This window comes from Nomascus leucogenys, chromosome 12 (genome assembly GCF_006542625.1).
Source record: "Nomascus leucogenys isolate Asia chromosome 12, Asia_NLE_v1, whole genome shotgun sequence".
Taxonomy (NCBI): Eukaryota; Metazoa; Chordata; class Mammalia; order Primates; family Hylobatidae; genus Nomascus; species Nomascus leucogenys.
The window spans coordinates 67047471-67075449 of record NC_044392.1 but is presented as its reverse complement, the minus strand read 5'-3'; the positions used below and the strand labels follow the sequence as shown (position 1 = coordinate 67075449).

Below are 27979 nucleotides of genomic sequence, written 5' to 3'. Positions count from 1 at the left end.
GCAGTGAGCCAAGGTCGTGCTGCTGCACTCCAGCCTGAGCGACCGCAAGACTGTGTCTCAAAAAAATAAAAATAAATAAATAAATAATTAAATAAATCACTAAGCCAGTTTAAACAAAATATTGTCTAATTTTTTAGAACAAAAAAAAAACAGAAAGAGTAACTTTTTTTTTTTTTTTTTTTTTAGACAAGGTCTCACTCTATCACCCAGGGTGGAGTGCAGTGACACCACCATGGCTCAATTGACCTTCCTCCCTCAGCCTCCTGAGTAGCTGGGACTACAGGCGCACGCCACCACACCTGACTAATTTTTAATTTTATTTGTGCAGATGGAGTTTCACCATGTTGTTCAGGATGGTCTTGAACTGCTGGGCTCAAGTAATCCACCTGCCTCAGCCTCCCAAAGTGCTGGGATTACAGGCATGAGCCACTGTGCCTGGCCTGAGAGTATGTTTAAATGCCTACAGAGAGAATGGAAGAAGAAGAAAACAAATTCTAGTTTTGCAAGACTTTTAAGGACCCAAGCATCAGTCCCAAAGTTATCCTCATGCTTTCTTTACATTTTCAGGAGCTCATTGCCAAACTCCATACCCTTCTTGTATAGAAAGGAAAGATACTTTGTTGGCCAAATTCCCACTTTTAAAATATAATTCCACTAAAACTGATAAAATTTGAATTTTGCTCTGGCTCTTAAGAAAAAGAAAAAAAGTCTAGGGGCAGTGGCTCATGCCTGTAATCTCAGCACTTTGGGAGGCCAAAATAGAAGGATTGCCTGAGGACAGGAGTTTGAGAACAGTGCAGGCAACAAAGCAAGACCCTGTCTCTGAAAAAAAATAAAAAAATAAAAATTAGCCAGGAGTGGTGGTACGTGCCTGTAGTCCCAGCAACTTGGGAGGCTGAAATGGAGGATCAATTGAGCCCAGGAGGTCAAGGCTGCCGTGAGCAGAGATCATGCCACTGCACTCCAGCCTGAGTGACAGAGCCAGACCCTGTCTGTCTCTCTCACACACATACACACACACACACACACACACACACACACACACACACACACAGAAAGAAAGGAAAAGAAAAAGAGTGAGATACCATTAAGATAAACCAGAAGCCTGAGGAAAACTCTCATTACATACAGGAAAACAGCTTCTATTGTTATTATTATTTGTGTGTGCATGCAAAATATCAAGAGGATTTTTTCTGGAAAAGGACAGTCCATACCCTTAGCATTGTAAAGAGCTTCTTTCAGGTAACTGGAGGAACTGGAGCATCTTCCCACATCAACACTTGGCTCAATCTTGAAATCCAAAGGCACATCCAAAGAGATTCCGGTCAGAATCCAACAGAATCTTTCTGTAGAATCCAATTTGATTTTCTGAAGTCAGGTGACTACATTTGGGGCCACGCCTGCTTATGCAGCTATCCTGACCATTATGTGCTCAGCAATACCTCACAAGTCATTCTGAGATTAACTCTTTGAGCAAACAGGGCCAGGACATCACAGTGACCCAGGCTGTGAAAACACTTCAGGCCAGTTCCTGAGTAGGAATGAACAACAAGGTGGTCACCATGCTGACAGCTATTCCCTGTATGATTTACTTTATCATGAAGTCTAAATTTGATGCTGAAGTGTTAGCCTAAGCTCACTAACCTGCCAACTTAGAGAAGAAGGTAACCATGGCTAGGATGACTGGGAATCTGATGGACTCAATTAAGAATTTCTACAGATGGGAAAACCAAAACTCCTCAGTTGCAAGAGGCCAAAGATGGTCAGCGAATCGTTGTTTCTGGCTGGTAGGTGACATTTCTTCTGTTCACTAAGCCCATTTTGTGATAACAGTTTTCCATATTGACGGGATTGTTTTAATCACCAAAGGAAAACTGTGGGGCCATGTTCCTGTGACAATCTCTTTATCTTATTCCCAACACCCTCTGTTCGGTGTTTAAACCTCTACAAACCAGGCAAACTGGGGACGATGTGTAGGACCCAGATGTGGAGGAGAAAGCAGGCATTGTTTTTACTCACCTTCTCTGCCCCTCCACTAAAGTACCAGTTAGCACAACCACATAACACAAGTCCTACACTTCTAAGATCAGCCCTATTGACTTTGTCACGGTAAGAGTTGGCTGTTGGAGGCAATTAATTCAACGACCCAAATTCTGATTATTCCTTTTTGTATCTGTCATTTAGAATGTGAATAGTGTACACCTAAAAGCTTTAAGTACATTGTCCATCAATAATTTGTACTGCACAAAGCAATATGCTGCTCTGTCTTCAAACAACACAATGCTACAGTCAGCACAAAGAGGCAAAACCATGGCAATATGGCAATTGCAATAGAAACTCACCAACATCTTGGAGTCTCTGGATATCACAGGGTGAACAAGTTGAAGGGCCTTGCGACACAGACAAGCAATCCTTTAATTCTAAATCATCTTTTTTTCAACAGTTGGAAGTTGACTGCAGTTGAATAATGGAACAAAAATGGAGCTTCAAAATCATGGCGTACCTGCTTCTTCTGGGTTCTTTTAACTGCAAGAAACCAGCTTTGAAGACCACATAGGGAACTTCTGATGTGATACAAACTTTTGTCTTCTTTTTTTTTTTTTTTTCTTTTAAGAGCATTCAAAAACACTTGGTCTGGCTGTTTCAATTTTCTCTTTCTCTCCTTCTATTCCTAGCTCAAGAATTCTATTTACATATGAAAGAAAATAGGAGATGGCTTAGAATAATATGTCCAAGGCCACGCCCAGGAGTCAGGGATTCATGAATTTTGTATCCAGTGTATGGTGTTTCTAGATTCAAATATTTTCAAAGGTAACATGATATAGGCTCCCTCTATAATGACTGCATTTGATTATGCTCTGGTAATTCTATCAGCTAACTTTATCTCAGAAATGTGGGTTACCCACAATGAAGTGCCTCAACTGTAACCATATACCATTCAGTGAGGCCGTCTAGCTTCACCCTGTCATTGTGGGGTGGCAGAAGGGAGACACCGTGATGGGCAACAAGTCAATCCAATACTCCTACAAGAGCCAGATGGATGTATTATTTATAGTCAGTCTTGGGGCTGTCGTCCTTTTGGGAGTGCACATGAATTTGATGACCAGCTGTTACAAATTTGTTATCCTGAAACTATTTTAGAAGTTGGGGGGGAAGGGTGGAAAGCCTTTTAAAACTGTGAGTAAAGCAGTATTTGGAGAAACTTCCTGCCTGTGTTTTACCAGAAAACTTTGCTGGTTTTCCTTGCTCTTTGGTGAGGTTAGCCCTGTCTTTTTATCCAATTTTCCCATTGACATAGCCTAGTGTGTGCTGTAAACCACGGACCTTTGCTGTGCTTTGGGAACATTTAGAAAACTCTTACCAATTGATTTTCTGAAAATAATTCCAGTGATAAACTTTAAAACACATTGATTTAAAGAAGTATAATCTCATTTTTTTTTTTTTTTTTTTTGAGACAGAGTCTCACTCTGTCGCTAGGCTGGAGTACAGTGGCGCAATCTCAGCTCACTGCAACCTCCGCCTCCCGGGTTCAAGTGATTCTCCTGCCTCAGCCTCCCGAGTAGCTGGAACTACAGGCACGTGCTACCAAGCCCAGCTAATTTTTGTATTTTTAGTAGAGACGGGGTTTCACCATGTTGGCCAGGATGGTCTTGATCTCTTGACCTCGTAACCCGCTTGCCTGGGCCTCCCAAAGTGCTGGGATTACAGTCATGAGCCACCACGCCCAACCAAAGAAGTATAATTTTTAAATTTTATCTATTTATTTATTTTGTAAAGATAGAGTCTTGTTGTGTCACCCAGGCTGGAGTGCAGTGGCATGATTATGGCTCACCGCAGCCTCTACCTCCTGGGCTCAAGCAATCCTCCTGTCTCAGCTTCCCAAGTAGCTGGGACCACAGGCATATACCACCACACCTAACTAACTTTTTTTTTTTTTTTTGTAGAGGCAGGGTCATGCTATGTTGCCCAGGCTCATCTCGAACTCTTGGGTTCAAGCGATCCTCCTCCTCGGCCTCCCAAAGTGATGTGATTACAGGCATGAGCCACCATACCCAGCCTCGAATAAGTATAATTTGTTTTTAATCTTGTCCCTGAAACTTCTCTGCCCTTCCCTAAACTTTCAAACGTAAGTTTTGCAACCTCTGCCTGGAGATAAGAAGGGCCAGAATATTTTAGGAAAACCCTTCCTCCCTTAACCAAAGACTTATGCTTCTCTCCTCTGCCCTCCTCCCCCTGCCTAAAGGAAGAACATTGACTTGTAATTATAATTTTTTTAAATAATGAATACAAGGTTAAATATATTGCACATTGATACCTAATCTATGCTCCTCAAAATGATTTCAAAAAGTTATGATTTTGATTAAAAGTCTATTTTTATATTAGAAGAAATATCTATAGAATGAATCTCAAGACATGTGGTAGGATTACAGGTAACTTTTATTTTCCCGTTAGAACTGTTCCTTCATTTATTAAACAAATATTTATTGAGTGTACCTATTAGGCACACAGTACCATGTAGGTCCTGGAATCAAAAGGAAATATAGAGAACAGTTAGGTTATGGACTTCGGTGCCAGACTGAGTTTGTAGTTAGGCTCTGCTGCTCACTACTGTGCTATCTTAGGGAAGTTGCTTCACTTCTCTGTTCCTTAGTTTGTTCATCTGTAAAATGGGGATATTAATAGCACTACCACATAAGGTTGTTGTGAAGAGTATGTGAGTTGCTGTTTAAATCAACACTTATGTAGCACAATGCACCTGATGCTATTCTAGTCACTTTCCAAATATTCATTAACTGAGTGCAAAGGATTTAACACATTGTATATTATTATAAATGGTGATAAGCGCTATGAATTATAGGAAGACACTGCTGGAACAAAGAATATAAGGAAGGAAAACCTTTCTCGAGATCGGATAGGCAGGAAAGGGCTCTCCAAGGCCATGCATTTCAACTGGAGCCTGAAGGACACAAACCAACGACGCAGAGAGTCGGGGCAGAGCATTCTGGGCTGAGGGGACATGTGTGCAAAGACCTGAGGATGGAAAATAACATTGTTTATTGGGAAAGCTGAAAGGAACTAGCATGGTGGTGCAGAGATTAAACAAGTTGATGTGTTCAAGACATAAGACATTTTTGAGTAACAATCAACAAAACCTGGCAATGTGCTTGTGAAGGCAGGGGAGAATTTAATCAGTACCCCTTGTCATGCTTTCTTGTATTTTTCCAAGTATTTTAGAATAAAGATCACTCAAATCAATTAAAAAAAATGACCCCAAAGAACAATGGACATGAATTAAGAGAAAAAAGATATACGAGCATACATGACACTTAAACGTATGAAAAGATGATTACCTTTGTTAGGTCATGTTCTATGTTTTAAACATATTTGTAGGCCAGGCGCGGTGGCTCATGCCTATAATCCCAGCACTTTGGGAGGCTGAGGTGGGCGGATCCTTTGAGGCCAGGAGTTCAAGACCAGCCTGGCCAACATCATGAGACCCCGTCTCTACTAAAAATGCAAAAACTAGCCGGGCATGGTGACGCGTGCCTGTAATCCCAACTACTTGGGAGGCTGATGCACGAGAATCACTTGAACTTTATTTATTTATTTATTTTTGAGACAGGGTCTTCCTTTGTCGCCCAGGCTGGAGTGCAGTGCCATGATTGTAGCTCACTGCAGCTTCAACCTCCAGTGCTCAAGTGATCCTCCTGCCTTAACCTCCCAAGTAGCTGGGACTACAGGTTCCTGCCACTGCGCCCAGCTAGTTTTTTTTTTTTTTTTTTTTTTTTGTGGAGGCGGGGTCTCACTTTGTTTGCCAGGCTGGCCTTGAACTCCTGCACTCCAGCAATCCTCCTGCCTCAGCCTCCCAAAGTGCTGGAATTACAGGTGTGAGCCACCGCACCCAGCCTATGCCTACTTTAGCTTTAATGCATGCATAAGGTTTAAAACAGTGCCTGACACATAATGTCTTCATACATGCTAGCTTTAAAAACTTATTAACCATTATGTGAAATACCTCTCTCAGTATTTAACAATTTTAGCTTTTTTAGTCAGTTTGTATGGTTTTATATAAGATGAGGATTTGAAATGTAAATCTGTTATAAGTTGTGCCATGGTAGAAAAACAATAACTATCAATACTTCCCTAACCCCTTTCTTGTAAAAAGCACAAAGCTCTTTGCATAGTCATAAGTTAGAGCCCCCAACACGACTATGAAGTAAATATTACCTGATCCAATGCTGCAATGCCAATTTTTACTAGACAGTATTGAGATACCGGAAGTGACAACCATATGAAAAGTAAATAATCAACGTTTAGTCTTTTATGATAGGCTTGTGTAGGCTTCAAAAGCGTTAATTAACTAGAACTCACAACACCTAGGTGAGGTATTTCTTTACCCTCTCAAGCAATGTCATTATCTCAGAGAAGGAAACTCTGTACAAGGTTAAACAACTTAGGACAGGAAACAATTATCTGCTCAAAAATAACAGCACTTTGCCTCTAAATAACACTTTTCAACCGACAGTATCCAGTCACATTGCAAACTCTAATTAAACATTCTTGGGGACTTAAGTATCTCCCTTTAAACTTGTGGAACAGATTGAAGAAGAGGAGGCAGTTTAGCTAAAATTACACAGCAGGCCACTAGCAGCCAGGATTTAATCCCTTGGAATCAGGTGTAAGGTGGGATTAAAAGCCTACTGTGTGGTAGGTGCTTTGTGTATATCTCTTCAGTCCTTTCCACAGCCCCTGAAGTAAATATCATTGCTTCTTTAATATGAGAACTGAGGACTCTGTGGTTCATGCCTGTAATTCCAGTTCTTTGGGAGGACAAGGCAGGCAGATCACTTGAGGACAAAAGTTTGAGACGAGCCTGGCCAATATGGTGAAACCCTGTCTCTACTAAAAATACAAAAAAAAAAAAAAATTAGCCAGGCATGCGGCATGGTGGCATGCACCTGTGGTCCCAGCTGCTCGGGAGGCTGAGGCACAAGAATCACTTGAGCCTGCAAGGCAGAGGTTGCAGTGAGCTGAGAGCATGCCACTGCACTCCAGCCTGGATGACAGAGTGAGACCCTGTCTCAAAAAAAAAAAAAAAAGAACCAAGCTCAGAGGAACAGAGCTAGGATAGGTCATCCAAAGCCAACGTGCTTCTACTCCTGTAAGACCACATGTCACAAACAGGAAGAAGAAATAGAAGCAGTCAGACTTATCAGTGTTGTTGTTGTTTTTAATAAGATTGGTTATTTTAGTTTCCTATTGCTTCTATAACAAATTGTTAAGGAACAAAATTTCAACAAATTGATTTCAAAGACCTAATGGGCTTTTATTGGCACTTCATGAATCAGGCAGCATCCCATCTATGAAATAGAAAGGCTCTTCAATGAGCTGAGCAGAGAGGCTGGGCTTTACAGGCAGAAAAGGCTGAAGTAAGCAGAAATAAGGAACAAGGAACAATAAGCAGATTGGTTGTTTCAAAGTGACTTTAAGCAGAGGGGATTTCCTTATCATGCCTAATCAAGTTGACTGGGCCCCATTAGGTTGGTTGCTATGAATTTCCTGTTTTTTGGAAAACTGACCCATTTCTAAGTTCAGTTTGGTTATATGGCCCCTAGCACAAGTGACTCCATTCAATTTGGTCTGGTCTGCTGGGGCCTAGTGCAGGAGCTCAGTCAACCAATGACCTCTCATAAATTTTATTTCACAAAGTTACCACAAATGTAGTGTAAAACTACACAAATTGATTAAGTTCTGGAGGTCAACGTCTGAAAATAATTTCACTGGACTGAAATAAAGGTGTAGGCAGGGCTGCACTCCTTCTGGAGGCTTGACAGGAGAATCAAGTTTCTTGCCTTTTCCAGCTTCTAGAAACCATTTGCATTCCTTGGCCCATGGTTCCTTCCTTCATCTTCAAAAGCAACATCACAACATCTTCAAATCTCCTCTGACTGTGACACTCCTGCCTCAGTCTTTCACTTACAAGGACCCTTGTGATTACACTGGGCTCACCCGGGTAATCTAGGATAATCATCTCCAGACCCTTAATCTAATTGCATCTGCAAAATCCCTTTGACATGTAAGGTAACACATTTGCAGATTCCAGGGATTAGTACTTAGACATCTTTCGGGGCCATTGTTTTGCTTACCATAGTACTCTTTTGGAGGATTCTCAGAAAACCAGGATCTATGCCTCATCATTTCATCCCCAAGCGGCATTTATTGTACCTCCAGGGGGTACTACTACCCCAAAGTCCCTCTTGATGTGAAGCTTTTTTATCCCGTGGAACAATTGTAATTTATTGAGATACAGCAGGAGGGCATACCTTCAAAATTGGAAAGTTTAAAAAAAATTAAAAATGATAACTATTGATACATGCAACTGTAATACATGGATGAATCTCAAAATACAGTTATGTGTCACTTAACACCAGATATACATTCTGAGAAATGCATCATAGAGTGTACTTACACAAACTGATGGTATGGCCTATTACACACCTAGGCTATATCGTATAGCCTATTGCTTTTAGGCTACAAACCCATACAGCATGTTACCATAATAAATTATGTAGGCAATTGTAACACAATAGTAAATATTTGTGTACCTAAACATAGAAAAGTTTCAGTAAAAATATGGTAATATAATCTTACAGGACCACTGTCATAGATGTAATCTGTCATTGACCAAAATGCTATTATGTGGTGCTTGACTGAAATTTAGCTATTTAAAGGAAGCCAGGTTACACACACACACGCACACACACACACAGAGAGGGTATATATTGTATAATTCCATTTATATAAAATCGTGAAAAATGCAAAGTGATATATAATAATAGAAAGTAGATCAGTGGTTGCCTGAGTTGGGTGGAGGTTGAGAAGGGAGAGGGGGTGATCAAGAGACATGAGGAAATTTTTAGAAGTGATAGATATGTTGATTGTGGTGATTTTTTTTCAGAACTTCACAAATCGTGCCTTATAAATATGTCCTGTTGATTCTATGTCAGCCATACCTCAAGAAAGCTGTTAAAAATAATACAGCTGAGGAAAGCTTGGGAAGCTGAGGCAGATGGATAACTTGAGGTCAGGAGTTTGAGACCAGCCTGGCCAACATGGTGAAACCACGTCCCTACTAAAAATACAAATATTAGCTGGGTGTGGTGGTGCACACCTGTAGTCCCAGCTACTTGGGAGGCTGAGGTGGGAGGATCACTTGAATCCAGGAGGCAGAGGTTGCAGTGAGCCAAGATCATGCCACTGAACTCCACCCTGGGTGACAGAGCCAGACCCTGTCTCAAAATAATAATAATCATAATACATGAGCAGGCCTTGGTAGCTCACACCTGTAATCCCAGCACTTTGGGAGTCTGAGGGTGGAGGATCACTTGAGGCTAGGAGTTTAAAACCAGCTGGGCAACATAGCAAGACCCTGTCTTTAAAACACACACACACACACACACACACACACGCACACACACACCAGCTGGGCATGGTGACAGAAGCTCACAAGCTTGTAGTCCTAGCTACTCAGGAGGCTGAGGCAGAAGGGATCGCTTGAACCCAGGAGTTGGAGGCTGCAGTGAGCTATGATCACACCACTGCTCTCTAGCCTGGGTAACAGAGGGAGACCCTGTCTCAAAAACATAATAATAATAATACATGAAAAGAGACTTTAAAAGCCTCCGAGGCACACAGGAACTTCATAAAATGAGATTATAGAGCCAGGGAGAAACTTGTATCAAACAGCAGTAACCTTATCTATAAAGCTCTTCAGAAAATTTTTAATGACCTCATTCAGATGTTATCATTTTAGGATGATTGCAGGTTTGCAAGTGTAACATATTTGGCAGTTTGTTTTGCATACTGTCTAAGCTCCACATGGCCTCTGAGGCCCTTTGTGAACTGTGGCAGCCTACCTCTCCAACCTGTCTTCCTACCACACCTTGCCTTGAAATTCATGCTTCAACAATCCCAAGCTATTTATAGCTCCCCAAGCTCACCTGGTGTTTTATGTCCCCAAGTCTTTGAAGAAGACACACCTGGAATGCCCTTCCTCTCTGGCCTCCTTGGCCAGGAGAGGTCATCCCTTCATCTTTTGCCAATTTATGCCCTGTACAAGGTTCCTTGGTTACACTTTCCCCACTATCTTGTAATTAATTGTTTCATATCTGTCCTGTCACTAGCCTATCTGTACTCCCAACCAGGGCATATGGCAGGGATGGCAGGATCTCAACATTTATTTCATGGAACTGGGAATGCTCCCAGTGTGTCATGGTGGTATACATGAGAACCATTAGGATGTCTACAGGGAAGAAGATCCACCAAAAGAGGAGTTCGGATGTTGCTAGATGAAGGGATAAAGCATGGTCCTGAAGTTGGTGGCAGTGACACTCCTGCAGCCTGAACTAGAGCAGTTGGTTCTCAATAGGATGGCAGGACCACCCAGGGGCTTTTAGAAATGGAGGGGGAGTGCAGCTGGATTTAGTACTCAGGGGCCACGGTGGAAGCAAAGTCCTGTGCAAAGAAGAATGCTCTCGTCCAGAACGCCGATAGGGCCCCCAGTTAGAAACACTACTCAAGGATAAAGTGCGGTGACTCATACTTGTAATCCCAGCACTTTGGGAGGGGGAGGCCAAGGCGGGTGGATCATGAGGTCAGGAGTTTGAGCCTGGCCAACATGGTGAAACCCCGTCTCTACTAGAGATACAAAAAATTAGCCGGATGTGGTGGCACGCAACTGTAATCCCAGCTAGTCGGGAGGCTGAGGCAGGGGAATCACGCAAACCTGGGAGGCAGAGGGTACAGTGAGCCGAGGTCGCGCCACTGCACTCCAGCCTGGGCGACAAAGCGAGACTCTGTCTCAAAAAAAAAAAAAAAACCGACTGCAAATAATCCTCTTCCTTAGTGCTTCATGTGAGTGTGATGTGCAGCTAGTGATGAGGACTGGAATCCTCTCCCTGAAGCGCTGACTCTCTGCACTTACTCCTTGGCCCCTGGGGGGTCCCCTGTCCCCTGAATTTCTTTTGCTCCTCAAATACACTGCCTCCTCCCTACCTTAGACCTTCCCTTCATCTGTCCATGGGGCCTGAAGTGTCCACCCCACCTTCCTCTTGCCTTTCTACCTGGCTATTTCTTACTCAACTCTTAGCATGCCACTTCCTCCAGAACCTTCTCTCATTCCTACAGTAGGCCAGGGTCCCCTGATAGAAGCCTCCAGAGTACTCCATGTATCTCCTTAGTAGCATTTATCACAATAATAAAATACTGGTGGAAGGAGGGAGGGCAGACAGTGAGAAAAGGGAAGGCAGACAGGGAGGAGGGAAGGAAGGGAAGAAGACCAATTTGGCTGCTTGAGGAGAGTGGAAAAGCACAAGTTGTTTAAAAACTGAGTTTGGGCCGGATGCGGTGGCTCACACCTGTAATCCCAGCACTTTGGGAGGCCGAGGAGGGCGGATCACCTGAGATCGGGAGTTCAAGTCCAGCCTGACCAACATTGAGAAACCCTTCTCTACTAAACATACAAAATTAGCAGGGCATGGTGGCGCATGCCTGTAATCCCAGCTACTTGGGAGGCTGAGGCAGGATAATCGCTTGAACCCAGGAGGGAGAGGTTACGATGAGCTGAGAATGCACCTCTGCGCTCCAGTCGGAGCAACAAGAGCGAAGCTCCGTCTCAAAAAGAAACAAACAAACAAACAAAACAAAAACTGAGTTTGACCCTTAGCTCTGCTCCTTAGTAATTGAGGACCTTGGATAAGTTATCTAAGTGATCTGAACCTCAGTCCCCACATCCACAAAATGGAGATAAAGGGTGCTCGTGGCAATTAAATTAGATAAGTATATGGAAGTGCCTTGCTCAGTGTCTGACACATGGTAGGTGCTCAAAAAATGTCAAACCTTTTTACCTTCTCTCCTTCTCCCTCTTCCCCAAATGGAAGGGCAAGTAAGGGTGAAAATTTAACTGAGAAAGGTGGACTGAAAAAGCCTTTGTGCCTAGCTTGCTAGAGAGAACATCTATAATCCTCCTAAATTGGTTTGAGAGGCTCTGTGAACACAAAAATGTCTTAAAGGAAGCCTGTGGTCAGAGGATGAACAGTCATAATTGGTGAGAGTGGAGGCAATGGGTAGAATTCATAGACATTCGCATGGTCGTGTTGCTCAAATATTCATAAAAGATCTACCCTTTTCTGCACAATTCCTCCAGCATGCTAGCAAGTATCTGTAGGATGACTACACTTGGTTTCTTGGAAAGAATGTGACCCAGTGGGGAAGTGAGATACCGCTAAAAATTTACTTAGTTCTTATGCCTAGTGTTCCATTATTGGAACGCTAAGCATGTGAGAATTATTTATAGCCTACTGCTCAAGGTCATCACCAAGGTCTGATTGCAAAAATTCAAAAAATTGCAACCTCAGGCATAAATGGATTAATGTCTCTGAGACCAGAGCCCTACCAAGATTCTACTAATGCAAAACACGATGGTTTGGGAAGGGTCAGTGACAATCATCTGAGGTGGAGTCTAGCCACTAAGATAGAAAGAATTCCAAATGATGACAATTTGTATTGGTATGATTTGCCTAAACCTCTGGGCACATTTGCAATCCCATTATTAAAACTGATAATAACATCATAAAACAGTGTCATTATCTTCAGAGGAGAACATCTGAGCAAGCATGTTACCCTAAAGGCAAACAGACTCTTAGAAATTCAGTATGTAGAAGACTTCTAGGGTCATCATAAGAGTCTCGCTTCCTTTCTAAGCAAGCCACCCTACTGATTTTTTGAACAATATGGTAGTAATGAAGTTTTACCGGGCAACTTGTTTGCTACTTCCTTTACACCTGACACCATGTAAATTAAGAGCACTTGATTGCTTTGCTGGCAAAGCAAAGGCAGCTGCTAGATCTGCTGTTAACCAGTGATAGGGCCCACCTCTTTAGTGAACTTTAGTGAACCCTAAAATGTATTAGTATATCTTCACTAATGCTGTAAAGAAAGAGAGGTGTCTCCTGGTTAAAGCCCTAAGCTACTTACTTGCTTCTCTTTCTCAGACAGGCTTCTCAAACCTACCATCTTTGATCTACAAGTCCTAAAGTGTTTCCATGCTATTGCCTTTGCCAACTCCTGAAGGTTTAAAATTGGAAGTCACTCATCCTGGGACCCTCTGAGTCTCGGGATGATTGGTCACCCCAGCTCAGGACAGATTCTCTCCACTCCACCCAACCACTAACATCTGTATTATCTGCCTCCCCCAAGCACTTAATCTCTTTTCATACCTTTTTTTTTTTAATAGAAAGATACCAGAAGGAAGTGATAGAGAGAGGCACGTGTGGGAAGTATGTACAAATTCACAGTGTTTTTTCTTAGTTTTCAACTTTTTTTTTTTTTTTTTTGGAAACAGGGTCTCACTCTGTCACCCAGGCTGGGGTATAGTAATGTGATCTCAGCTCACTGCACTCTCTGCCTCCCAGGCTCAAGCTATCCTCCCAGCTCAGCCCCCCAAGTAGCTGGGATTACAGGCCTGCGCCACCATTCCCAGCTAATTTTTGTATTTTTAGCAGAGATGGGGTTTTGCCATGTTGGCCAGACTGGTCTCAAACTCCTAACCTCGGGTGATCCACCCGCCTCGGCCTCCCAAAGTGCTGGGATTACAGGCGTGAGCCACCACACTTGGCCTTTTTTTTCCCCCTTGAGACACAGTCTTGTTCTGTTTCCCAGACTGGAGTGCAGAGGCATGATCACAGCTCACTGCAGCCTCAACCTCTCAGGCTCAAGCAATCCTCCCACCTCAGCTTCCTGAGTAGCTGGGACTATAGCCATGCCTGGCTAATTTTTAAAATCTTTTTGTGGAGATGAGATCTCACTGTGTTGCCTAGGCTGGTCTCGAACTTCTGGGCTCAAGCAGTCCACCTACCTTGGCCTCCTAAAGTGCTGGGATTACAGGAATGAGCTGCCGTGCCCAGCTGGTAATAGATTCTTTATCAAAACTGTTACAAGTTAATTATTAGATGAACATCAGAATATGGTAGCAATTAACAGAACTCAAAATCTCAGAAGGAGGGTGTACCAAATTGTAGATGTCTTAACATATTTAGGAAATAGGAGATTTATCATCCTGTAGAGTAAATGGTTCATGTTAGGAAGGTTGGGCCTCAGCTTCAGCCTCCCGAGTAGCTGAGACTACAGGTGTGTGCCACCACACCAGGCTAATAAAAAAAAATTATTTTTGTACAGACAGGGTCTCACTATGTTGCCCAGGCTGATCTCAAACTCCTGGCCTCAAGCAGTCCTCCCACCTCAGCTTCCCAAAGTGCTAGAATTACAGGTGTGAGCACACCCGGTCCTGATATTTTTCTTGTTATTTATTTTTGTTGAGCTCCAAGAGATCAGGGGCTGTGTTCTGTTGTGCTCACTACTATATTCCCTGTACTAGAACAGTTCCTGACACACAGCAGAAACTTAATACATACTTGCTGAATACTGTAATGAATAAGCTGAGAGCTGAGGATGAAAAGAAGCCAACCATTTAAAGAGCTCGGGGAAAATCTAGGCAGGGAGGAGGTCCTGAGAGAATCTTGAGGCTTAGTCTGTTCTAGGGCATGAAGAATGCCCTGTGTACTTGGAGGAAAGTGAGGCAGCAGGAGGAAAAAATAGGAGAGAAGAGAGAAATTGGCAGGGGCAAGATGGCTTAAGGCCTTTTTCTCCCATAGGAAGTTTGGATTTTATTTTAAATTAAATGGGAAATCACTAAAGGTTTATAAGTTACGAGAGTGACATAATCTGACTTATACCATTTAAAAGATATTTTTCAATTTGCGTGATTAGGAAGATGGAAGTAAGTAATATCAGAGATAGAAATCACATATGTAAGAGAAGATTTGCAGGGGGTAAATACTCTTGGACATGTTGAATGTAATGTACTTCTGGCTGGGTGAGGGGGCTCACGCCTATAATCTCAGCACTTTGGGAGGCCGAGGCAGGAGGATCCTTTGAGCCCAGGAGTTCAAGACCAGCCTGGGCAACATAGTGAGACCTTTTCTCTACTGAAAAAATAAAATTAGCCAGACATAGTGTCAAGCTACTGGGGTGTAGGGGTGGGGTGAGATTGGAGGATCACTTGGCCCTGGGAGGTTGAGGCTGCTGAGCAGTGATCTCCAGCCTGGGTGACAGAGGGAGGTCCCGTCTCTCTCTCTCTATATATATATAAAACTTCCTTTGTGGCTTTCACAGTATCCATACTTTAAAATCATTTATGATTAAGAAGGAATTAATACCTACCTCTGAAACAGTACAGCCAACCAATTCCATTGTTATTTACAAGAACCTGATATTAAAGATGGTTGTTGATAATAATGATAATAGGTATCAAGTATGGAGCAGTTTCTATGTGTCAGGCCCTATGTCAACCACTTAACAACCTTACCTCACGGAAGCATCATAGCAACGCTTATTAGAAGAGGCTTTATTATGTTTTACAGTTGGGGAAACTAAGACTAAAGAAGATAACTCATTCAAGGTCAATCAGCCAGTAAATAGCAGAGTTGGAGCTCAAACCCAGGTCTAGTTTGATGACAAAGCTGTTCCTTTAAGCAATTTGCCATAACATGAACCTAATGGGAAATGTTGCTTGGATCACTGGTTATGGCCATCATTCACAGAGATACTGAACCCCGAGTTTTCTTTAACATAGCCTTTACCCTGTAGAAACGTTTAAACTTCATTTCAGAAGAGAAATATCTATTTGAGAAATAATCTAAGTAAATTTATCAGATGCTTTACCCCAGAAAGACTTTGGTCTTGGTATTTTGGTTTTTGTTGTTGTTTGAGACAGAGTCTTGCTCTGTCGCCCAGGCTGGAGTGCAGTGGTGTGATCTCGGCTCACTGCAACCTCCGCCTCCTGGGTTCAAGCAATTCTCCTGCCTCAGCCTCCCGAATAGCTGGGATTGCAGGTGCCCACCACCAGGCACAGCTAATTTTTGTATTTTTGGTAGAGACGGGGTTTCACCATTTTGGCCAGGCTGGTCTCCAACTCAGGTGATCCGCCCGCCTCGGCCTCCCAAAATGCTGACATTACAGACGTGAGCCACCGCGCCCGGCCGGTATTTTGTGAAGAACAAACTACAAGGTTTGTTCTTCAACTATTTTGGGGTCACCTCGACATGGAGAAGAGGTGAATGGAAATAAAACTTATTCTTCCCAGTGTCTTTAGAATGTAGGCACTGAAACTGAGTGAAACTGCCACCCAGTTTTCCTGGGAACCAGCGATTCTGCAGTCAACAGAAGTTTGCTTTTCCAACAGCTGGAAACGCCAGGGTTGGGCACAGCCTCAAGAACTGAGGCTGCCTTGTTCAGACTTTCACACGGTCCCTTTCCTTCCACAGAGGCCTCTTTTTCTTCTACATCCCGCATCTGCCGCTTGGGACACTCATTGTGTAGGGCAGCACCAAGTCTTCCAAAAACCAGCGCCGCTTTTTTAAAGAGATCTAGGCCAGCCCCTATCTGAACTCTGTAAGATGTTTTTTGTTTGTTTTGTTTTGGTTTTAAGACGGAATTTCGCTCTTGTTGCCCAGGCTGGAGTGCAATGGTGCGATCTCGGCTCAAGGCAACCTCCGCCTCCCAGGTTCAAGCGATTCTCCTGCCTCAGCCTCCTGAGTCGCTGGGATTACAGGCATGGCCCACAACACCCAGCTAATTTTTGTATTTTTAGTAGAGACGGGGTTTCTCCATGTTGGTCAGGCTGGTCTCGAACTCCCGACCTCAGGCGATCCGCCCGCCTCGGCCTCCCAAAGTACTGGGATTACAGCCGTCAGCCACTGCGCCCAGCCAACTCTGGACAATATTTATTGCTCTACTTTTTAGTGTCTGAAGAAGAAAGAAGAGGACAGGAAAGAAACTTCAATCTGAGGGTTGAGGACACGTCCCGGAGCAGAGGAGGACCATGCTCCCAAGTCCCCCGTCACCTTGACACGCAGACCGGTAGCCAGGACAGCGAAGAGGGGGGAAACCAGCGCCCCGCCCCGCCCCGCTACGCCGCCAGCCATTGGCCGGTCCGAAAGACGCGGGGCGTTGTCGGTTTGAATGAAAGCGCCAGGAGCCGGGGCGCAGGCGCAGAGGAGGGCGGCGTTGAGGCCGGCGGAGCGGCGAGACCCCTAGGTGGCAGAGGGACGCTCCGGGGAAGCAAGGGGCGCTAAGAGCTCTGGCCCACGTGACCTGCCTCCTGCGGTGCCCCTGCCTTGGGGAGGGGCCGTGACCACCCGCCTGTCGCCCGAGGCGGCCGCCGCTGCACCTTCACCGCGTACCCGGGACCCGCCCGCCCGCGGGAGGTGAGCGCTGCCGCGACGCGGGGTCTGAGGCGTTTGAGGGGCTCTCGGAGGGAGGTGACAGGGAGGGGTTCGTGTGCGTGCGTGTGGGGCTTCTGTGTCCAGAGGTCTGGGGGTGACGTCCTTTGTTTTGGGCGGGGGGCGGGCGGCTTGCGGGACCTGTGGGCTCTGCCGGAACGCGGCGTCGATGCTCCAGAAACCAGAAACTCGGCTTGAGGAGTTGCTGCTTTTTTGTTGGAAAGTCTTAAAATGAGAGTAGAGCGTAAAAGCCTCACTCCCGAGTATTTTTTTAAGATAAAAAGTATACTAGGGTCCAGCGACTTCTTACTACTATGAATGTGAGTAACAAATTGTGAATTAAAGCCCGAATCCCCGTGGAATTCAATCCGAGGCTGATTGCAATCACTTGGAGTCGGGCGCTTCCTACTTAAACCAGGCAGTTTATGGCAAATACCTGCCTTAACCGTGTTTAAATCAGTGAACTTTTGGGCACCAACTGGTCGATTTACCATAGAAATTGATAGTTGCTGCAAAAAGAGTAAGTAAACATAAAACGTTAAGAAAACCCTTTCCTGAAATCTATAAAATACCTTCAAATAAAAAAAGAAAAAAATCTGTAATTTCCTTGTTTTAATAATAACCAATTAGAGCATTTGAACTAGTAGCATTTGAACTCTGTTAAAGAAGACGAGTAAGGATGGAAATTTTATTTGCCTTAATGCATAATTTAACCACGCCGTAGAATTGAACGAAGTAGGTTCTTGACTTTCCTTTCTGTCGGGTTTGCATTGGAGCGTTCCTGGGGTGTGCTGGAAGTTAACAGGACCAACCGAGCTGAGTTTTCAAGCTGCCACTTTAGAAGGGTGTACCGAAGATTTCTGGCCTGATAATAGCCAGTGTGATTGCTTCTGATAAATACCACCTTTGCTTGGGTTCTCACTATTCAGGAGCAGCTTTAGTTGATTGTTTAGAAGTGAATAAACAACATTAAAAAGGGTGGATCACTGTTGGTTGACATGGTGTGTGTAAGGAGAGAGGGGCCTCAGGGATTAGGGGTGGTCTCACATCTACTCCTCTTTACAACTACCACGGAGTCGTTTTCGCCAGCTATTTCCCAGGCTATTATTTATAATTTAAGTATTGGAGCGGTTTCAAAGTAAAAAGTTGTGTGATGTTGTTGTAGAGGCATGTCTCCAAAATCCTCTCTGGCCAGATAAGCAGTTCAGTTGTATTTTCTTACGTTCTTAAATCAGATATTCGGTGTTGCAAACATCTTTTAATATAAATCTGAGACTTGGTTACTAGACTAATTAAAACAGTGATAAGATATAGTAGTTTTAAAAATGACCTTTTCATAAACATAAAATATTTCTAAGATCTATCTTTAAAAATTTGTAATTACTTTTCTGGAATTTTAAAATTGAAAACCTGACATAGATTTAGGTTATTCTAAATTTATTTGAATATATATTAAATATGTCTATTTTATAATAACAGTTACTGTTATTACTACAGCACTATATTGAGTACTTTTGTTATGTATCAGAGCCAGGTGCTGGGTCAGGTGCTTTATAAATCATGTCTGTAATTATCACAGCACATTTTAGGTAAGTGTCATTATGCCCACACCAACTGAGAGTTTAGCGTAAGATCATATAACTAATAAGTCACTGTGCTGAGATTCAAATCACGGCCTGATCCCAAAGCACATGCTGTATTGCTTCTGTGTGTCTGTTTAAATCTCTGCTGTGTCTCTGGATTCCATTTGTAGGGACAAGTTCTACTTTAAAGATGCCTTTAAGTGCTGTGTTTTGTTGTAGCTTCGCAGAAACATTTCAGTCTTTCTGTTGGAACTATCTTGCTTCATTATCTTATAAGTCATCTTATAAATCACATTATATTTTCAATATCCTCTTAATCATCTTTATACAAAACATAACTGAAGAGTAAGACTTTTCTGAGTTTCTTACATAAATATGAATACAGTCTTTACTGTGGAGAAGAAATGTATTAAAGTCCGATTTTCTCACTATTATAAGATTCTTTGGCCTCATTATAATTCCTATCTTCTTCCCAGACAAGAAATAAAAGTTTATTGGGCCTCTCTTATGTGCAAAGCAATGTCTTTGGTGTTGTGAGATGACAAGAAAATGCTTCCTATTCAGTAGTTGTTTCTGGAGTTTTTGTAGTATTTTTCTTTCCTCCCCATTCCTGCCTTATATGTTGCTGCTGGTTTATCTTCCTAGCAGAGATCCAACTTGGCTATTCCTTTGTGGGGAAAAAATACCAGCAAGGTTCCCCATTGTGTAAATAAAAGGCTGCGGCCAGGCACGGTGGCTCATGCCTGTAATCCCAGCACTTTGGGAGGCCGAGGTGGACGGATAACAAGGTCAGGAGTTCGACACCAGCCTGAACAACATGGTAAAACCCCATCTCTACTGAAAATACAATAATTAGCCTGGTGTGGTGGCGCATGCCTGTAATCCAAGCTACTCAGGAGGTTGAGGCAGGAGAATCGCTTGAACCTGGGAGGCAGAAGTTGCAGTGAGCTGAGATCGCGCCACTGCACTCCAGCCTGGGTGACAGAGCAAGAATCCATCTCAAAAAAAAAAAAAAAAAGCTGAATATGAATATGTGCTTCTGCCACATATTCAGAGTCCCTCACAATTTGTTACTGTTCTACCTTCTCAGCCTTCTCTTTCACTACTCTGAACACTGTGTGCTTATCTTGGAACACGGTCTGTGCATTTCTACCTCTCCCTTTTTCTTGAGCCATTGTTTTCCCTTGACTGGAATGCCTTTCCTTCATTTGGCTAATAAGATCTACCCATACTTCAAGGTGCAGTACAAACTTACTTGCTTCCAAAAAGTTTTCCCTGGTCCTTTTTAGTTAGTTAGAATTATTATTCCCATATTATCTCAAAACATTATTGAATAGAAACATTTATTTTCCCACAGAATGGCCATAACTTTTGGGAAGAGAAGACAAAATCGTTTAATATATTTTCCTATGGAGAATTCTAAACTCAAACTCTCTAGGGATCCTTTCTAAGCATTTATAATATTTCTGCATTTGGGATTTATTTCTGCTTTAAAATGTGTTTGGGTCAGGCGCAGTGGCTTACACCTGTAATCCCAGCACTTTGAGGGGCCCAGGTGGGCGGATCACTTGAGGCCAGGAGTTGAGACCAGCCTGCCCAATATGGCGAAACCCTGTCTCTACTAAAAATACAAAAATTAGCCAGGCGTGGTGCTAGGCACCTGTGGGAGGCTGAGACAGGAGATTCACTTGAACCCAGGAGGTGGAGGTTGCAGTGAGCCAAGATGGCACCATTGCACTCCAGCCTGGGCGACAGAGTGAGACTCCATCTCAAAAAAAAAAAAAAAAACAATGCTTAGTGGAAAGGACCATTTCTTTTCTATTTCACTATTGGGCTTTAAAATTATGTATATATATTAATTGACTGAAGCTGATGACTGACCATCGTTGGTAGTAATAAATGGCTATGCTTACCAGAAAGGTTTATATATAGTTCAGATGATCTAACCTGGAGGCAAGAAAAGTAAATTATATTTATTGTCTGATGAATGTTACCAGTTTATATAGATCCATGGATGGAAGAAACAGACCAAAAACAAACAAAGAAACAGACCAAAAGTTATTGGCATTTAAGTGGCAGTCAGGATCAGATAGTTTACATAAATTCGAAGAAGCACAAAATGTAACCTAGTTTGCAAACTTTTTACTGCCAATGGAGTAAAGCAGGGCTAGGATCTCTTTGATAAAAGAGCTGGCCTTTCTTGTCTGCTCTGATTGCATACCTTGGACAGTGCCTGGAAGTCCACTTAGCTGTCTAAAGGGAGTCTGTCTATTTTGACTTCCTAATCAGATAATTAAATGTGAGGCAGTTAGAGTTATGTACTAGTTGATCTTTTTATATGTTTCCGTCAATTCCTGGGATATGGAAAAAATGATTGCCTTTTCTTTATGGTTAGATGCTGTGATCTAGCAATTTTGTTAATTTTGAGGTTTTTGGAGCATTGCTTGGAAGATGCTATTAAGAGACAGATTTGTTCCTTGCAGATTGTTAGTTGTAAATAGTAATGGAGGTTGGAGGTCGAACTTGATGACTTCTCAATATCCTTTCAAACCTATAATTTATTTTCCAATCCTTGGTCCTGTGATTAAATTTTCTTTTTTTTTTTTTTTTGTTCTTTTTTTTTTTTTTTTTATACTTTAGGTTTTAGGGTACATGTGCACAATGTGCAGGTTTGTTACATATGTATCCATGTGCCATGTTGATTTCCTGCACCCATTAACTCGTCATTTAGCATTAGATATATCTCCTTATGCTGTCCCTCCCCCCTCCCCCAACCCCACAACAGTCCCCGGAGTGTGATGTTCCCCTTCCTGTGTCCATGAGTTCTCATTACAAATGTGTAATTTAATATTTGTTGCAAATTTTACTAGTCTTACACTGTATACACACACATTATTTCTAGGAAGTAGGTTTGTTAACTCCATGTAATGAGGAACATGAGTGAACACATTATTGCTAAATTGGCTAGAGAGTTCTTAAACATGAATCATGAATCAAGAATTGCTTGTTTGTTCAGTGAATATTTTTTTGTGCGAAGTGCTACCTAATTGTTATGGAGATTGTAATGGAAGAGGCACTTTTAAAGATATTCTTCCCTTGAGAATAATAAGACTATATTATAAATTACTCTTATTGAGATAGTGAATAGCATTCTGTCTTCTTGCTTATTTTAATGGTCTTAGAAGTGGTTCTTTCTACGTGCGGTTTTCATCAAGTAAAGTATTTTGCAACTTTTATTTATATTCATTTACTTATTCGTTAATTTGTTAAACATGTAAATGCTACATGTTTACATCTTAAGAAGTATGAAATTAACATTTTATGCCGGGCGCGGTGGCTCACGCTTGTAATCCCAGCACTTTGGGAGGCCGAGGCGGGCGGATCGCGAGGTCAGGAGATCGAGACCACGGTGAAACCCCGTCTCTACTAAAAATACAAAAAATTAGCCGGGCGTGGTGGCGGGCGCCTGTAGTCCCAGCTACTCGGAGAGGCTGAGGCAGGAGAATGGCGTGAACCCGGGAGGCGGAGCTTGCAGTGAGCCGAGATTGCGCCACTGCACTCCAGCCTGGGCGACAGAGCGAGACTCCGTCTCAAAAAAAAAAAAAAAAATTAACATTTTATAATTGTGAAATTTAGAATTTCATTAAGAACTCATGGATGAGAAAAATATTTTATTTTTTTAGAGACAGGATCTGACTCTGTGGCCCAGACTGGAGTGCAGTGGTGCAATCATCGATTACTATAACCTCCAACTCCTGGGCTCAAGTAATCCTCCTGCTTCATCCTCCCAAGTAGCTGGGACTACAGGCACAGGCCACCACACCTGGTTGATTTTTTAATTTTTTGTAGAAACGGGGTCTTGTACATTGCCTGGGCTGGTCTGGAACTGCTGGTCTCAAGTGATCCTTCCACCTTGGTCTCCCAAAGCACTGGGATTACAGATGTGAGCCACCGGGCCTGGCTGAGAAAAATATTTAAATTTAATATCAGTATCTGTGGGGAATTGGTTCCAGGACCCCCTGAGGATACCAAAATCCATGGATGCTCAAGTTCCTTGTATAACATGGTATAGTATTTGCATATAACCTATACACATCTCCCCACAACCTTTTAATCCTCTCTAGATTACTTATGATACCTAATACGATGTAAATGCTATGTAAATAGTTGTTATACGGTATTGTTTAGGGAATAATGCCAAGGAAAAAAGTCTGTACATGTTCAGTAGAGACACAACTTTTCATTTTCTTTCCTGAATATTTTTGATACGCGGTTGGTTGAATCCACTATGCAGAACCCACAGATCTGGAGGGCCTACTATAATTTAATTTAATTCTAAGGTAAAATAATTCTAATACCTCTCTGCTCCATTTTATAAATAACAGCCCAAACCTCATAGTGGATAATGGGAGATAATTTCATTGCCAGTTTAGCTATTTGTGTAATCTAGATGCACTTTGGAGCTATTGCTTTGAGTATCCACACTAATTCCCTTTAATAATTTTTTTATTAAGGAAAAAAGAGGCACAGTGGAATTCTGAACAAAAGGAAAAGAGACTTGATGTGTTGATAGCTGCGATTTGATGTGTTGATAGCTGCTACCTTTTTGTTCTTTCTTAAAATACTGCTCCCTAGCCCATGCTGTGGCGTGCACCTGTAGTCACAGCTACTTGGGAGGTTGAAGCGAGAGGATCACCAAGAGTTCCAGGCTGCAGTGTGCTATGATTGTGATGTGAATAGCCACTGTATTCCAGCCTGGACAACATAGCGAGATCCCATCTCTAAAAAAACAAAACAACAACAAAAGATAGTGCTTCCTTTCTTGGCCAAGGGAAGGGATAAGAGGAGTAATATTTTGTGTTTCTTGCATGCTAAACTTGTTATTAATATGAAAACCTCATTTCCTCTAGGAAACTTTGACAGTATTCCCAAGGCTGTTTCTTTCTACCTTCCCTGCTTTCACCTTACTGCTCTGTTCCCTATTAACCTCTAGCTGTACTTAATTAACAGAGCAGTGAGTATTCATTAGAGTCTGGTTTATGATATAGCTGAAATACTTAAAAGGATGTTATATAGAAGAGGAATTAGGCTTTATTGTATATGGCAGCAGAAGGAAGAAGTAGAACAAATGGGTCGAAATGGAAGGAATGCTCAAAGTATGGAACAATTTTCTTACAGGAATATTCAAAATTAGGATTAGCTGCTTTATGACCTATGTAGGAATGCTATAGTAAAATAGTGGACTAACTGACCTCTAGGATTGTTTATAACACTGAGATTCCAGGACTTTATGATTGTATATCTACTGAGTTTTCTCATATATGTATATGTATATCCTTCTTTGTCTTTCTCAACTGTTATCTCAGAGGTTATAGTTTATATCTGATGTGCTGTAGCTCTCTCTAATGTATTGGTATGGATTCATTTTTATTTAAAAATTCTCAGTCTTTATCACTGAAGATTTTGCCTTTATTCTTCTATTTTTCTTTCTCACCCTCCTATTAGATATATTATAGAGCTGCTCATTTTGTCCTCCTTTTCTCTGAACTTCTCTTTATTATTTTTCATCTGCTTATTCTCTCTTTAGCTGCTTAACTAGTACATTGAGGGTTTGTTGTTGTTGTTGTTGTTGTTTTGTTTGGGGGAGACAGAGTCGCGCTGTGTCGCCTGGGCTGGAATGCAATGGCATGATCTTGGCTCACTGCAATCTCCGCCTCCCGGGTTCAGGCTCACTGCAACCTCCGCCTCCCGGGTTCAAGTGATTCTCATGCCTCAGCCTCCCAAGTAGCTGGGATTACAGGCTTGCATCACCACGCCTGGCTTATTTTTGTATTTTTAGTAGAGACAAGGTTTCGCCATGTTGGCTAGGCTGGTCTTGAACTCCTGGCCTCAAGTGATCACCTGCGTCTGCCTCCCAAAGTGTTGGGATTACAGGCATGAGCCATTGCCCCTGGCCTTAACTAGTACATTGAGTTATTAATATCAGTGTTCATGGTAGTTTTTTGTTTCATTTTGTTTTGGGGCAGGGTCTTGCTCTGTCACCCAGGCTGGAGTGCAGTGGCATGAATATTAATACTTTTAGTAACAGCAATCCAAAAAACTACAATCCAAATGTCCATCAACAGCAGAATGAAAAATACATTTGGTATACAATGGAATACACATGCAAGTTGTAGCTATGCACAACAATTGAGAAAAATCACAGAAACAATGTTCAGCAAAATCACACAAAACTAAATGGTGTCTTATTTAGGACTATACTGACATTTGTGGTAAAGTTGTAAAGACAAGCAAAGGAATAAGGAACAAAATCTAGTTTAGAAATCACCTTAGAGGGAAAAGGAAGGAGATGGGTTAGGTTGGACTATCCAGGAGACTTTAAAGGCAGTGGTAGTGTTCTTATTTTAAACTGAATGGTGTTATATAAATATTTGTTGTGTCATTCTTTTTACCATACACATATTTCCCAAATGTCTTTTGTACCTACCCAATATTAATAAAAAACATTTTAAAGACCTTAAAGAGTTTAAGTAGAATGTATTTTGAAAGCAAATGAATCCAGCTGTAACCTAAGTATCAGTGTGATATCTTCTTTGAAGAAATAAATTTACTGAGTTTGGAGTTGACTATTTCAAATAATTATTGAATTTTCATTTGATTTGTTAATAGTAGTTTTTAAAAGTTTGAAGCAGCAATTTTGTTTTTAGATGCTAATATGATACATACTGTTCTTTTTTGTTTATAGCAGAAAATATTACATAAAAGTATTAAATTTCAAACGTATTTTAAAAATTAAAGTACAGTTCTCAAATTTCTTCTATTCCCACCCTTATTTAGAAGCTCCGTGATGACAGTTAAGCCCTGTGCTGTCTTTTGTAGTGATTGACATGACAGCAGTCTGCGGAGTTAGCTTGTGATTATGTACAGCTCAGGGTTACTGTAGGTTATTCTTTGAAAATAGGACTTCAAGCAAAGCATCTTGTATTCCTTTTGCAGAAATGTTGCTGAAGTGCTGCTGAAAGGGCCAGAGATGCAAGGATTTGGGACACATTTTGAACCTTTAAGCTGTCTGACATTGACCTCCTTTCATTATTAATAAAGAAGAAGCAGGAGCTTAGGATGTATTAACACCAACTCATTAATATACTAACCGGACAATGTTCTACAAACAGTTCTACATTGTAAAGGACTGGATTGGCACAAAATAAAATAATTTTATTTTATTCAGCTTATAATATGACTCGATGGAGGAAAATTTGATAAGCATGAGGGAAGACCATTCTTTTCATGTTCGTTACAGGTAAGACTATTGCTGTCTTAATGGATGACTTTTAATCCTTATTTTAAAATGTTTTTAACTCTGATGACCATTTCAAGTTTCAGTTGAAAATACTCAAATATACCAGCCATAGTATTGTCTGTAGACAATATTTTCTTTTTGTTGTAAGTTTTTGTGTCCTTTCTGTAGGAAAATGGTAGTAGAGACCAATTATGTACTATGGTTTGTTTAATGTTCTCTGGAAGAGTTTATGAATAATTTCTTTATAATTTGTAACTTTTTATATAATGCAAATATGTAAATGAAATATGTTTGAAAATCTTTGGGGCTAAAAGATGGATTTTTAAAAAATGTGGTCAGCTGAAGGACCTAACCTTTGCATTATAATTTAATGTGATCTTTTAGAAATGAACTTTTTATTTTTGATTTATTTTTATTTTTTGTAGTGTACTGTTTTGATTCCCTTCTCATTTCCTTTTTTGTATATTTTTTATTTTTTTAATTTTACTTTTTCTATATTATTAGAGATGGGAGTCTCACTATATTGCCCAGGCAAGTCTCAAACTCCTGGGCTCAAGCAATCCTCCTGCTTCAGCTTCCAGAGTAGCAGGAACTACAGGTGTGTGCCAGTGCACCTGGCTTTTTATTTTATATTTAAAGGAAATTTTATTTCACAATCATTATTACTATTTTAAATATGTACCTAATCCACATTAATATAAATACATTATTATTAAAATACCAACAAGCACTGCTCAAAAGAAATGTCATTTTTAAGCTTAATGTCTAGTGACATTTTGTGTTGTTTTGCTGATTTAATACATAAGACCACATTTTTACATGAAGTGGTGGTTTGGTAATCCCTAATTTACTCCAGAAAGCAAGTCAGGCTGAGGAAAGGCACCCACATTCTCTCACAAGCTTCATGGGCCCTAGGGAAATGGCCTGGCTCCTCTAGGACTTACAGTGTTCCCTTGGATGCCCAAATGGATTGTCTACATTCCTGGTAGAAGGTTGCAGATTGTAAGGACCAGTGTTCCCACCTTTGTTCTTCATCCACAAGTATCTTTCACAAATACAACACACTCCCTTTGGCTACACCTTATATATAATATGTTATGCACATGTATGTGTGTTGGTGGGGGGGAATGCTTCCCACTGATCTAGATCAGGATCCAAATCAGACATACACATCAGGAAAGGAGTGAAGATAGCCAGGAAGTGATAGCTGGGCAGAATGAAGGTACAGACTGGGCAGGTCTTCCTGATTTTTCAGAAGAGCCCAGGAAATCTGAAAATCTGAAGTGGTTTTTTTTTTGTTTGTTTGTTTTTTATTTTTTTTGTTTTTTTTTTTTTGAGACAGTCTCACTCTGACACCCAGGCTGGAGTGCAGTGGCACGAGTTTAGCTCACTGTAACCTCCACCTCCCATGTTAAAGCGATTCTCTTGTCTCAGCTTCCCGAGTAGCTGGGATTATAGATGTGTGTCACCACGCCCAGCTAATTTTTTGTATTTTTAGTAGATACAGGTTTTTTGCCATATTGACCAGGCTGGTCTTGAACTCCTGGCTTCAAGTGATCTGCACGCCTTGGCCTCCCAAAGTGCTGGGATTATAGGCATGAGCCACCAAGCCCAGCCAGAAATCTAAATCTTTATTGTGCTGTCTCCAAATTCTGAAATGTTGGCAGCTAATGCAAATTTTTTTTTTTTAATGTAGGTTGAACATTTTGAGGAGGAAAAAAAGGCCTATAACAGACACAACTCTCTAAAAAACCACA

The 27979-nt window shown here is 41.6% G+C and overlaps 2 protein-coding genes across 4 annotated transcripts in view; one reads left to right on the top strand and one right to left on the bottom strand.

The window, feature by feature from the left end:
• The window catches only part of AKNAD1 (AKNA domain containing 1), a 41203-nt gene extending 39857 nt beyond the window's left edge, over nucleotides 1–1346 (bottom strand). Inside the window, exon 1 of the mRNA XM_003267876.3 lies at nucleotides 1215–1346. The gene's annotated coding sequence lies outside the window, so the exon portion shown is untranslated. The remainder of the gene's footprint in view (nucleotides 1–1214) is intronic.
• Nucleotides 1347–17210: 15864 nt separating this feature from the next.
• Nucleotides 17211–27979, top strand: part of GPSM2 (G protein signaling modulator 2) — a 49048-nt gene continuing 38279 nt past the window's right edge. For 2 of the 3 annotated variants that reach the window (XM_030824936.1, XM_003267878.4), the window contains exons 1-2: nucleotides 17211–17324; nucleotides 25919–26222. In XM_030824936.1, coding sequence (XP_030680796.1) covers nucleotides 26167–26222 — 56 coding nt within the window. In that variant the 5' untranslated portion in view covers nucleotides 17211–17324; nucleotides 25919–26166. The remainder of the gene's footprint in view (nucleotides 17325–25918; nucleotides 26223–27979) is intronic. The other variant, XM_030824937.1, reaches the window with a different exon arrangement.